A 13,605-nucleotide genomic window follows, 5' to 3' on the forward strand; every position below is an offset into this window, starting at 1 on the left:
TCCCGATGCCACGTGTCAGTGATCCCCGGCAGGCTCAGGCATTAAAATTCACATAGTGCATGTTTCCATATTGAAACACCAACTTCGGGTCTCTTTTTGATTCCATTCGAAACCACTTTGCATAGTCCAAAAAGTGCTGATCCTCACAGCACCCCGGCGAAAAAGGTGAGCATTATGCTTCACTTTGTAAAGAGTCACGTGGACGTTTGTTCATTTGCCTACCACCAGGAAAATGAGTAACAATGACAATGAAAGTCCAAAGTTCCTGGAGCCAGGTGCTCTGATGGGACTGGAGACGCTCACTATGCGCCACATAAACTGAATTCCTGAACCTCACGCTATCTAACGAATGCAAATTCTGGCTTCTCCAGCTCAGAGTCATTTTAGTCTCATTTTCCTTCGCTTTCCCTGCCTGGATCTCAGGCTAAAATTAGCCTCGAGGTTGGAAGACCGGTCTGGAAAGTTCAGTACCAGCTCGAAATGTTTTCCATCATTTGACCAAACCTCGGATGCTGAACGTTTCTAACATTCAAAGGGGGTTTGTTTAAGTTTTCCAGTGTTACCCTCCTGGTATCGAATGGCACCAGAAGCAGAAGAGCCAATGTTCTGTAAGGAGCAACTATTTCAGACGAGATTGCTGGCCCACGGCCCGCCTGAAGGAATCCAGATGCAGCCTAACCACTGGGTGCCTGTGCAGGCCGGGCCTCTGGACTCTGCAAGGGACGGCTGCTACAAGTGGGTGCAAGGTAAGGCCGGGTCCCTTCTTTTGGAACCAGGCACAGGGCATGACATCTGCAAGGCCATGGCTGGAGGCCAGAGGCAGATAGCCCACAGGGAGGACAGCTAATGGCAGGACTACTGAGGCCGCCTGAAACGCTGCCCCGTGAACACCTGCTGTGCGTCTGGAAGAACTCGCGGGATTAATGCATTTCCAAATTGCAAACAAGGTGAAAATTGAGAATCCGACGCCCCTAGAGGGAAAACAAAACAAAACAAAACAAAACACACAAAAAAAACAAAAAACGCCTTCTGTTTACGTACATGCGGCCACCAGCTTGGTAGATGGACCACACGGGAGACTCCCGATGTTGTGTGTCAAACCTCAGACTGTAAACTTGACCCAGACCCAGCACCTGAGATGAGAGGTCAGAGTGATAACTCAAGAAAGTCCTGTTTTGGAGGACAATAGCCAGGCCTCTTGTGGGTTTCTGCCTTCTAGAAAAATCCAGGGCTTACGAAATTATGCTGAGGCAGCAAGACAGAAAAATTAGACCTTTCAGGAAGCGCTAAGGAAAAAAGTGATCTCGAAAAAAGTAGAAAATTATCATATTAAGTCTTTTCCAAATTCCTATATACATAAGTCTTCCCTCTAGCAAAGCTTCTCAAACTTCCATGTGTGTAGGAATCACCCAGAGATCTTGTGGAAATATAGACCCTAACTCAGGTCTCGGTGGGGCCCAAGATTCCGGTCCATAACGAGATCCCAAGTGATGTCCACGCTGCTGACTCTCAGGCCACCGTTTGAGTAGCGAAGCAATTTAAACTCTTATATTTGAAATGATGACCATTAACTAGCTTTTCACATCATCAGACAGCTTTCATTTGATGAGTTGTCTTTTTTTTTCTTTTTTTTTCTTTTTTTTCTAATTCTATTTCCCCACAGAGAAACACATCTTCATCAAGGGAAGGTGAAGAAAAAAAATGCCGACACCCTTGTCTGGCTATAAAATAAAGTCTTGGGCTGACATAAGTTCGAATTGCGCTTCTACCTGGAAAAGAGACTTGCTCCTGAGACACACGTGCCCTCCGTGGACACCGGCGTGAGGGGGGCCCGGGAAGCGAGGCCTTCGGTGGCCTGCAGAGCTCCTGTTACTTCAAACCATTGGGTTTGCCAAGATCAGGTTATGTTCATTCCAGGAAGCTCTCACGTCCACGTCTCAGTTTAAAAATCAACACGGAGGCCATCGTCAGCATGACGCAGGGGTTTCTGGATAGCACCTCTGTGGGAACACACAGACTTAGAGAGCAATGAAAATGTGTCCTGCGGAGAAAGAATTCCGCAACGCTGTCCTCCCGGGATTTCAGACTACATCCGGGTTTTGGGGGAGCCCTCACTGGGGTCCATCTTCCGGCCAGAGAATCTGCTTTGCAATAAGCACTTTCGGAGACAGCGATCGTGTAATGAAGACACCCGACAGAGATTGTTTTCACTGCATTGATTGAAGTTATGCAACTATGCGTCCTTCCACCTTTGCTGGTATTTTTATAGAGCCATTAAAAATGACACCTGAGCACACCTCCCTTCCCCCTACAGCGGCACGTGGACGCCGTAGCCAATCTGAGAGAGGACGAAAACTGCCATCCAACTGCTTGGCAAAGCCACAGTCGGCTGCAGCCGCCTGGGTACAATTCCCAAAGCAGCAGCCCAGGGTCTGAGTCACTCGCAGGAAGTAGGACAGAGGGTGTGGGTCACTGCACAAGCTGAAAGAATCCTAAACACACTCGGCTATGATCGGACTGAGGATTCCTCTAGGTGGCTTATTAGTCCCATACGTGTCTTTTTGTCCTGGGCTCCTAAGGAAGTGGTAAGGCCAAGTTCGCCAGCGACCGGCTCAGTCTTTACTTATTGTCATGACTTGGAAGATGCCCAGAAAGGCCCCAACTGCCGCCTCGCTGAGCTGTGACTTCTGCGGTGGCTCGTGCGGCAGATAGCCCTGGGGAAGGCAGCCCAGCCAGCGAGCAGGCCTTGGTACTCTGCCCCCTGGTGCCCCGGCAAAACCCCAGCCCTGACGAATACAAACGATTACAGCCTGAGGTGAGGCCTCAGCAAACCCCAGTCTTACTCACAATCGTCTTTAAACTTGACCTGTCTTAAGAAGACTCCACCGAGAAAGAGAATATATTCGGCTCTGGCTAGGCCCACAGATAAAAGCCGAGAATCCGGACAGTTAGCTGACACATCCAACGCCTCCTCACAAGCCTCGGGACACCTAAGGCTGAAAGCATCCGGGAGTTTCAAAAATGAAACATCGAAAGGATTTATCTGTGCCGCCACTTGACTTTCCGAGTCATTATTAAGTCTGAGCCAACTGCGAGGTGGCAGCTTCACATTACAGCATTCGGCTCTCGGGACCTTCCAGGGGACAGCAAGTGTAGGAAAGAAGAAGGGACCTCTTGTGAGGTGGAACCCAGACCTGACCCCCTCGGGAAGCGCAGGGCCATATCGCGAAGTATCTTAACAAGGGGTTTGCATTGAGAGTAATACGAAACACGCATGATGTTTGGATACTGACAAACGTCATGAAAATGAATACACGCGTTATCATTCTCATACGTATTAATAAGGTCATCATTCGGCAAGCTAACTTTGCACAAGTCTGGGAGAAAGCAGACTCTTGGGTTTCAATTCCTGCTTTAGTCAAAACAGGAGTAAGTAAAAATCACGTTTATTCTTCTAAAAGAGTTGTGCCGTTTGCCCTTGAACATGGTGTCAGTGTGGGAAGGGGCGAAGTGGAGAGAATGAGGGGACAAACAGAGGATTATTCTGGCAACGTGGACTTCCTGCAGCGCCTTCGCTGGTCGTCAGAGACGAGCTTGCGAGCCTGCGATCGGGGCTGGCGTCTCAGCTGCCTCGCCGCATGGCTCTTCTCGAGCGCGTGCGCTGAAACGCGCCGTGTCTGGAGTGCTGTGGAAGATGGCACAGCAAAATGAAGTGGGTAATTAGCAGACGAGAGTCTTACTTTATTTCGGAACTTTAACAGGAGCGATATTTTATCCGTTAGCAGGTAGAACCACCCGGCAGGAAAAAGGAAGATGTGCGCCCAGAATGGCTCGCCCGCGTGCGAAGGTCTCCCATGTTTTAGCATCTCCAAACAGGTGTGTCTCCCCCCCTAAAGCAGAGGAGACGCTACGTGACGTCCTGTCACCAGGCCCGCGAGAAGGCGCTCGCCCCGGATCCTCCATCCGCTGCGCATCCTTCGTCGTGACGCACTCAGGGTTTGATTAAGATGGCGCTGGGCTGAGTTTTGCTTACAGGTGTGGATTAGCCGATCAATTCAAATTGCTCTAGAGAAAGGCAGGGCCGTGAACTTTCACAGGTGAAAACAACAAGTCCACGGTGGTGGGGTAGCCTCTGCTTCCACCCAAAATACCAAACCTCTTTTCTTTCTTTTCCTTTGGCCTCCTACAGCATGCGTGTGTGTGTGCGTGTGCGTGTGTGTGTGAGAGAGAGAGAGAGAGAGACAGAGAGACAGAGAGACAGAGAGACAGAGAAAGAGACAGAGACAGAGACAGAGACAGAGAGAGACAGAGAACACTATGATTTTATCTCTTTACTACGAAGACATTTATTTAGGAGGAATAAAACCATGTATTTTGGTTTTATTAAAATAGTCTTTTCATCGCAGAATTAAAATGCTGTTTTTCTTCAGGCTTGAAACTATCATAAGTTGCGAGCCCCTCTCAGGGGCCGGACTCCCATCCAAACGTTTCCTTTTCTTGCTTTTCTTCCTTCTGTAGTTTCTCTTTACCAAGAGCTGCATTCTCCAGAGCTGATGCCCAGCACCTCAAAAAAATGGAATCCACAGGCTCTCTGAGCAGCAGCCCGATGCCAGGGTAGAATTACTATTGAATAAGCAGCAATGAAATCTTAATCAAAATAATCGGTAGTTCCCAAAACCACAAATAAGAACAGCAGGACCCGAGTCGTACTACATCGGCAAAGACCACTGGTATACTAAGAGACTGAGTCACTTTTTTCTGCAGTGGCTCTCGTGCAAGGTCTACTGGGATATTTTCTTGCACAGCCTGGGGGAGGCAGGTGGAGGGAAGAAGGGCATTGCTCAGAAAGTAAAAAAAAAAAAAAAAAAAAAAAAAATTGACATCATGGAGGTCACATGATTGGCAAGAACCAATTAAGAGGAGTGGTGGAAAGGGGAACAGTTAAATTTGTAATTTGGGTTGTGTGAAAACTTCTTTGGGCCTCATAAACAACCACAGAACCACAAGTTGGGGAGGCTGGGAGTGTCAGGAGTCTAAGCTCGACACAGTGGTCAGCTGCAGGACGGATCACACTGGCTGCAAACCACAGGGTTTCACAGAGTGGTGAACATCATCAACCCGCAGCCAAGACGCCGCCGGTCTTTTTTTTTTTTTTTTTTTAATCTTTAACAATTTGAATATTTGTTTTCGCAAAGGTACATTTTTCATAGGGCTCAGGGAGCCCCAGAGGTACCAAAGGCGGGGGAGGGGAGGGAAGAGGTGTCGGGAACCATGGCTGAGCGTGAGGTTAAAACAGTGACCTTTCTTGGTTTTCATTCCTAAGGTAAAAGAAATCATCGAATCCCCTGCCTTCAGAAGAGGGTGCATTTTTCAGGAGGAAGCGATGGCTTCAGACAGCATATTTGAGTCATTTCCTTCATACCCACAGTGCTTCATGAGAGGTGAGTACACGCTGGTCTTTTAATATCTACTTCAGCTCGGCTTTGCAGATAATGAAATGGCAGCCTGTTGTACCTCGGTGCAGATGGACCCGGCCGATCCCCCCCCGTCCGTGTGGTGGGAGGCATTCAAACTCGGGCGTATGGTTACAAAGCTATTGGATTACTTATTCATCAGATGGCAGCTCTTCAAAAACGTTTTAATAAATACTTAGTTAAGCTGTCGAAGTGTTCAGTCGGTGTGTGAAAACTTTGTCAAGTGCAAGTAAGTTTGGCTGCTCCTGATTAAAGTCCTGGAGATTATAAAGCTTTCGTGTAGCTCTCTGAGTTTTATTTTGCTGTCCCTTGCCCAGAATGACAGCAGCTGAGTTCTCCTGAGTTCAGCGTGCTGTGTGAGCCACGCTCCAGCCTGCCCCGGGGTTTAGAGGCGCATGCACAGCCGGCCAGGAGGGCTGAGCTTGCGTGGGGCGGAGGCGGAGGTAAGCTCACGAATGGGCATTAGGCTTCATGGCATGCGACTTCAGGGACAAAGTGGCCACCCGGTTGTCCCCAAGTGGCAGAGAAGGCAGGAGCCGGGCAGATTTGTCTGGGTTGAAAATACCGGGATGAGGTTGTATTGCGTTGTGCCTTGTGGTCTCAGTGGAAAGAGGCAGCCGGCATCTTTCAAGAGAAAGGGAGGGATCTCTGTCACAAAGAGGAATAAAGAAGTTTCCCAAGTCACACGTTGTCTCAACTTAAGCCCTTAGATTGCAGGATTCCTGATAGAGCAGCTAGTGTGGAAAACGTGTCTGCATTTTTGCAACCAGCCTCTTGAAATATGCAAAGCTGCAGAGGTGAGCCGTGAGTGTGTGTGTGTGTGTGTGTGTGCGCGCGCGCGCGTGTGCGCTCCTTTTGTGTATCTTGGTGGGAAAAGAGGGCCGTGCTTAAACCAACAAAAATAACGAAGATGTCAGGGAGGTGCTGCCGGGCGTCCGGGCGTGCACTCCGGCTGTCGCCTGCGGAGTGTGGCTGGCTTGGCAGAGCCGGGACGGAGTGCGGTGGGTCGGGGGAATAATGAATCTGCTGGCTACAAACTCTTGTGCGCACCCAGATAGTCTCTGTGACTCATTACTTATTCATGCAGCCAGGCGAGCAGGGGAATGCAGGGGGCCGCCAGCCACTCCGTCACAGCAAATGCTATCCCGAATGCCACAGAGCCGCCGGGTCCCTGAAATTTAAACACTTGACAAAGATGTGTGTGCGTGTGCGTGTGTGTGTGTGTGTGTGTCTGTGTGCGTGTGTTCGGGCGTTGGGGGCGAAGTCGAGGAGAAGGGGAAGAAAGCAAGTCATGAACCGATTCAAAGCTTCAAATTAAAGGGTTTTCGGGCGCTTCTTTTACGGGCAGCTGAGGAGCTTTCGGTGACGTTGAATCATGCTCCTTGTGAGTCACACACCCGCCACAGAGCTGGGCTCCGCAGAGGCGCTGGCCAGAGGCGAGGAGCTGCGAACAGCTCCCTCTCTGCGTTTCCTCCGGGCCGCTCACAAGCGAAGGAAGCAATACGTGTAAAATAACAGAAAAGAGATCTTCCTGCCTTTACTTGCTTCGAACACCCTCCCCTCCCCCACAACGATTATTGTTTCCTATTCTATCAACTCAGGAAGACAGAGTCAGGAAATTTTAAAACATTTCACCAGGCAATAGATTGGATTTTGCTGTGTGGTGCTGGCCTGCCTTCTGTCCTTATTGGTCAGACAGCAATGATACTGTGGGGACCTGGTGGCCTTCACAGACACCGGGAAAGGGAAGGAGCCTGGCCCCTAACACCCCCACAGCTCCCGTGCCCAGGGGACAGTCACCCAGACACCCCAGGCTGAGGACTAGCAACAGCGAGTTTTCCAGGTGGCAGAGGGAAAAGGGCCCAAGACCCCAACCCAGACTCAGAAGGACTCGTGCAAAAAAAGTGTTTTCATCCCTTCCTCTCTGTAAAAGAAACTCAGGGCCTTTCACAATCTCTAACACAATAACATAATCTTGAGATTTCATTTCAGAGAGCCAAAGGGAAAGCACCTTTCTCTGGGGCTGGAGGGGTGGCAAGATGTCATGACTGTGGGTACCATCTGGGACATGGCCTCGGTGCCTGATGCTAGGTGGTCAGCATCCTCTCGGGCATACCGTAGTTCTCTCTCTGAGTTCTCGCTCTGGGCTGCGGTCATTTCTCGCCGCCTGTAATCCATAGCTGCAGCTAGAGGGGAACACGTCTTGTTTTCTGCCTGGGATGCTACTTTATCAGTGCATGCAATTCTCAGAGAAGGAAACCCACTCCGGGCGAGATACCCGTGTGGAAACTGGGGGCAGAGGGAGGCGCGGGACCGAACGAGCCCTGCAGACGTTTCACCAGGCAGCCGGTCTGGAGCCTCCTCCGAGCCCGGCGAGCGAGAGTCTGCGAGGCTGGCATGCAAAGCGCGTGTGGTCTACCACAGAGAACACGGCCGCTTTCCCACCACGCGGCGCCGAGCTCTCGCTTCGCTCGCCCAGGCGAGAGGCCGCCGCGGCGGGATGAAAATTCCCGGGGACCCGTCGCGCGGGGTCCGCGTCGGGACATCCTCGCAGGACCCCGCCGCGGGGCCCGCCGCCGCAGGCCGCCCCGAAGAGCTTGCGGCGGGTGCGGAGTGGGGAACGCCGCAGGTAGCCTTGCTCTTAGAAGTGGCTTAGTGGTCTGTGCGAAGCCTGAATGCTAATACGCCTCAGGGTTCCTAGAACCACAGGTAGAAATCTCAGCGAGGCTGACGCAGTGCCGCCCTCAGAGGCACCTTTCAAAGGGATTCGCAGAAGGCGCAGGCACGCGGCCTGGCGTGTGAAGGGGGCTCCTCGGTGGGCACCAGGTGGCCGCTGTTTCCAGAAAACATATCCGCGAAGATGCCCCTTCTGGCTCGACTGAATATTTAAGGTCACAGAAAAGGTGTGGATTAATCAATCCAGGCATCGGACACAGCGTGAAATTCATATTCTGTTTCTTGGGCCGCCATAAAAAAAAAAAAATATTCCACAGTCTGGGTGGCTTGGATGATAGAAATGTATTGTCTCATGATTATGGAGGCTGGAAGTGTAGAGAGTCCTTCGCAACTTTATTATAGCGAAGGCTTCAAGGTGTCCGCGGCGCTGGCTTCTTCTGAGGCCTCCCTCCGCGGCTTGAGGGTGGCGATCTCTACCTGGTCTTCCCTCTGTGCATTTCTGTGTCCCGATCCCTTCTTCTTATAAGGACGCTGGTCATATTGTGTTACGACCCACCCTAATCACCTCCTTCAGACTTAATTCCCTCTGTCATGACCCAGTCTCTACATGTGGTCGCATTCTGAAGTACTAGAATTTAGGACTTCGAGATATAAATGTAAGGGCAAGCACAATCCAGTCCATATCAGGGTGTCTTAGCAAATCTGACTCCCCTCGTCCCACAAGGAAACGCTCCTTTTCCTAGGTGGTCTGCTGGGTGTGGGAGAGTCAGACCCTGATACCCCCTGTGTGAAATGGAGCCTTGCATTCTTACACCGCCCACACATTTTGAAACTGAGAAAAGAAAATAAAAGAAAAAAAAAGGTGTTAAAAATCTATCTCAACTCATAATTATACCCTTTGCCATTTAGTCCCTTCACACGCTAAGAACGCTTTGAAAATGACAAAGCCATTCTGAAATGTGTAAGCTTTTAAAAGAGCAAAAAATAGCAGCTCCCAAAAGAAGTCACTACCTTGGCTTTGCCTCCTCCAGCGGGAGTGTCCCTGTCATTCAGAGAACCCTCCCTTAGGAGCACTCTACCGAAGCGGGCGGGAAGCTGTCCGCAGGAGCCACCCGCCTGCCCATACACCAGGGGCAGGTACCACGGCAGCCAGTCGCTGGAGCATCATCAGAAGGAGCTGCTGACCCAGGACCCAAACAGCCAGAAGCGGTTAGGCGGTTTCAGAAGCAAGTTAGCAGCCAGGAGATTCTTCTGTTCTCTTGAAAGACGCCTGAAATTTGTGCTCAGAAAAGACCTGCCCTTTTGCTGGGGCCGAGGAGGGCTCACCACACGCAGGAACTTGCACAGAGAAGCTAGGGACGGGTGTGTGTCAGTCTAGAGGAAAGAGCCCAAGAGTGACCGAGAGCCGCCACTACTAACAATGGCGGGGCCGGCGGTCTGCAAGGGGCCACGCACAGACAGCCAGGGTGGCCTTCCCTTTCCTATCCCCTTTTCTGGCTTTTGTCAAACAGCATAAAGTGACTTTCCTCATGGGCCTCGGTCTCCTCATCTATAAAACAAGGAGAGCGGTAGGACCTGTCTTTAAAGCAGCCACGTGGATAGATTAAATAGCTTGCGTGACAGGGTTCGCAAGGCCGTAAAAATGGCGCGGTAAATATTAGCTACGGCGACGTGATGTTCAGTTATTTAAGAGGTCACTTGGTCAAACTCTGTCCACTCCAGGCAAGGTGTTGCAATGCTCTGGAGGACGCTGGGGGAGGATCCCTAAGGAGAGTGACTCGAGGGTTGGGGAAGGAGATGGTGTGCAGGTTAGAAACCAGAGGGAGAGGGAAGGGTGGCCCAGGCAGAGGCGGGGGACCCCTGGATGAAGGTAGAGGGGCGGGAACCCCAGCGGGTATGGGAGGCAGTCAGGAAAGCAGCCCACCTGATGAATATGTAACACAGTCTCTTGTCATCCTCGTAAGTGTCTGTAATGAAGACGGCAAAAGAGAGAGGGCTCTTTGTGTAACTGGACATGTTTAGCTTTAAAATATCAAGGCTCACTGGAGCGTGTTGTAACAGAAACCTGGACGGATGCTTCTCCTCATTGGGAGTCTACATGGAGCTTTATCTTCCTGAAGGCCCTTCTTAATGAAAAAGCCATTCTGCCCATTGAGTCACGTACAGGTTCTCTGGGCTCCGAGGGACGGCCCACTTCTGTGCACCTCAGTGACATGTTGATCACACACTCTGTCGAGGCCAGAAATGCTGGCGGCCTCGGCTGCTTTGCCCCAATGGGGGCGGGAGCGGGGCCCGTACAGGAAACTCAAGCAAATTTCTCAGCTTCTCAGGTAACTTCCTAGTGACCTAGATGAGTCATTCAATGTCTCTGTGTCTCATCTGCGCCGTGTCAGAGGGGCTCAGAACGTTCTAGAGGAGCTTGCCTCCAGATTTCAAAGTTCCTCTCGCAACACCTCAGAGAGAGGTGTCAGAAAACGCATCACACATTTTCTCAGTTTAACAACAAACATGAAGCAGCAGGTTTTTTTTTTATTATTATTTAATTTTCCGATAGGAAATAGTTATCCTACCATTCCATGCATGAGTGCCAAGCATTTCCCCACGTCGTCTCAAAAAACGTTTGCCAACTCCCATGCTTCAGAGAACTCTCCAGAAGCCGCTCTGCTGCCTGAACAGATGTTTACGTCTGCGAACACCCTTTCCCCGCAACTCTTTCTTCTTGAGCTCTCTTCTCCCTTCTCCTGGGTGCCGCCGATCACCTACGTTAGCCTTTTGGCTGAGTAAAATAAGCCTCAAGTGATGTGTCGTTCTTGCCTGTTTTCCCCCCCGGGGGGCAGGGGGGATGATAAGCGTGATACCCCAGAGTACTAGAAAGGGAGGATTTCTTTTAAGAGTTTTGCAGACCATGAATGTGATCAGGGAGTGCTTTAAGAAGACTTCAGGGGATTCCGGAACGCGAAACATGTCCCCTTTCGCGTGCTGGAGAAGTGCGCTTGGAGCCTCCCCCGGTCTGCACAGACTTCGGTCTTGGCTGGAGCGAGGACTCTCGTACTCCGTTGGCTTCCAGATTCTCCCTCTCCCTTCCTCTCTCCCTCTCTCTTGGTAACACCGAAGGATGCCAGAGAAGGGAAGGAAGCAGCTAAGGTGGAGAAATAAACCATGTGCCCAAAAGACAATTGAAACGATGCCTTTTATGACAGTGACGTGAGCGTAAAGCTCTTGCTCATGTTTAATCAGTGAGAATTACGTTTGGCTGCAGACCACACAGAAAGGAAAATCGGACCGCTGTGGCTTAAGCTGCCAGGCACCGGTCTGTCTCAGGTGACAGGCGGTTCAGGAGAAAGTAGCCCTGGGCAGGTACGATGGGGTCAGGATGTTACTGCGTGTTGGTTCTACCACGCTGCACCTGTGGTGAGCTGGCCCGCGCCTCAGATCTGTCCAGGCAGGAAGGAGATGGGGAGGCCTCCCACCCTTCTCCTGTGGGGCACCGTCTTTCTACTCAGGAGAAGAAGCCCTTCTCTGCAAGCTTCTCCTTACGTATCTCGTAGGCCAGGCCCATTGCACGAGGCTTTTGACTGGAAGGTGCCTAGGACAATGGAGTCATCACTTTCCAGCCATTAGAGGAGAGGAAAGCGGAGAGGAAAAGGATTGGGACGGGTGTCAAGCAGCCCGGTGGGCCACCTGCCCTGACAGCAAAGGCCGTATCCAGGCCGACCGTGCTTTCCCGGTCATACCGTGTCTCATTTGTTTTCCGTGTCAACGGCGCTTTGAAAAGACATGCAGAGAGGGTCTGAGGTCTTCCTTCGGTCCTTCTTGGAAGCCGCAGACGGATGCTAGAGGGTGGGAGAGGGGACATGTATTCTCGATTTACTGAAAGCGACACAGGCGGAGAACTCGGATGGGGCGGGGCGGGGAGCTGGGTGAATGGGAGTCAAGGTCACACCTGCTTTCAGTGTGGAAGCCGAGAATCGCGCTGGACTCTCCCGTCGTCATGTGAGAACGGGGAAGCACGCAGCCTCGAGTGTGGGGGCGCCACGCCCGGCTGTGGGCGCCGTCCCCATCAGGACCCGGACCCTGTGCCTTTATCTCACTCCGCCCGACCCTTGTGAATTCCCAACACCTCTTGGCCCAACACCTTAATTTTTTTTTTTTTTTTAAAGAGAACTCTTTTCTACAGAATTTCTTAAGGGAAACTTTTTTTTTTTTTTTTACCTAAAGATGTTTTTATCTTGGATATGACTATGACAACCGGATAATAAGCCTCTATCTAGGAGATAGACCATGTATTCACACCTGTGTTTCCACAAGTTACAGATTACTTTTACTTTGTAATTACTGGCCCTGTCTACTTCCTGAGTCTGAATGTCGATGTATCTTCCTGCAAGTCAATGCCCCATTAAAGTAAAAAAAAAAAAAAAAAAAAAAGATTCTGTTTTTTTTTTTTTTTTTTTTTTTTTCCTGAAATAGGAAATAATATAATCGTTCACTTTGTCTGGCTGTAAGATCGGCGTTCGTTTAGACCACCGTCGACTTTGTGTGTGGTGCTGCCCTCCTGGCCCGTGGTCCTTACGCGTCTGTTTTCAGACGGGCTTCTTTTTAAACAGTGAGCTCCACCCCCCAATATTTGGGGGCCCCCAAAGTCACCAAAAATAGAAATCTCAGTTGGCGAGTTGGGCTCGTTCAACAGCTCTGCCGATTTCAAGGCTGAGGCTCCTCTGTGCAGACTCGCAACCCATCCCAAATGAATTCTAAATCCCGGGGCTCCACGTGCCAAGCCTTGAAGCCACGTCCACGGGGAGAGAGAAATAGGCGGTCCTGATGTTCTGCGAAGCGTGCGCCTCCCCTTCTTTGCCAGCCTTCCGGCTTCTACTCCTAGTTTTATGCAGGTTCCCCGTGAAGACGGTGGCTCCGCGTAAGGAGTGAGAGAAAGAGAAAGCGCCATAGTCTTTTCCGATCTCCGATGGAGAATGAAATGAAAAGACATGAGCGATAAGTCAAACTAGAGCCCGGGAGCCCCCCCACCACAAAGCGAGCTCCGCCCCCCGTCTCCCCTTGGCAGCTATACCGCTCCTGGGCAGCGCTCAAGTGCTTCTGGAAACGTGTAGGATTTCAGAGAATTTTTAGTAAACCCTAAAGGAAGGCCTAGGAAACATCGCAGTCGTCGGCTTGCCAGATAAGGGTACCTTAGAAAGCACGCGCCACGGCCAGAATCCCGAGCACGCGGCGTGCCAGGCCGCGGCCACGCGCCGTTGCCGGGCGCGTCTCTACGGGAGGCTCACAACGTCGTCTGTCCTGCTCTCTCATCGCTCAGGGTAGGAGCCATTTTTTTTTTTTTTTCCCAAGCAACACATTTTAACACGTAGAGCCTTTGATGTTTATTTTTTTTATTACAGCTCCGAAACGTTCAAAAGGGAGCGGAGATTAACTAAAAGGCATTAGTCGGGGTGCCGTTTTC

The 13,605-nt window shown here is 50.9% G+C and overlaps 1 protein-coding gene across 4 annotated transcripts in view; it reads left to right on the plus strand.

Moving 5' to 3' along the window:
- The first annotated feature begins 4,954 nt into the window (after window positions 1–4,954).
- RUNX1 (RUNX family transcription factor 1) overlaps window positions 4,955–13,605 on the plus strand; it is a 227,903-nt gene continuing 219,252 nt past the window's right edge. For 2 of the 4 annotated variants that reach the window (XM_016164078.2, XM_016164080.2), the window contains exons 1-2: window positions 4,956–5,195; window positions 5,324–5,441. In XM_016164078.2, the coding sequence (XP_016019564.1) occupies window positions 5,384–5,441 (58 nt within the window). In that variant the 5' untranslated portion in view covers window positions 4,956–5,195; window positions 5,324–5,383. Of the gene's footprint in view, window positions 5,230–5,323; window positions 5,442–13,605 lie in introns of all 4 variants that reach the window. The other 2 variants (XM_016164081.2, XM_016164079.2) reach the window with 2 other exon arrangements.

This window comes from Rousettus aegyptiacus, unplaced genomic scaffold, assembly GCF_014176215.1.
Source record: "Rousettus aegyptiacus isolate mRouAeg1 unplaced genomic scaffold, mRouAeg1.p scaffold_m13_p_4, whole genome shotgun sequence".
Lineage (NCBI taxonomy): Eukaryota > Metazoa > Chordata > Mammalia > Chiroptera > Pteropodidae > Rousettus > Rousettus aegyptiacus.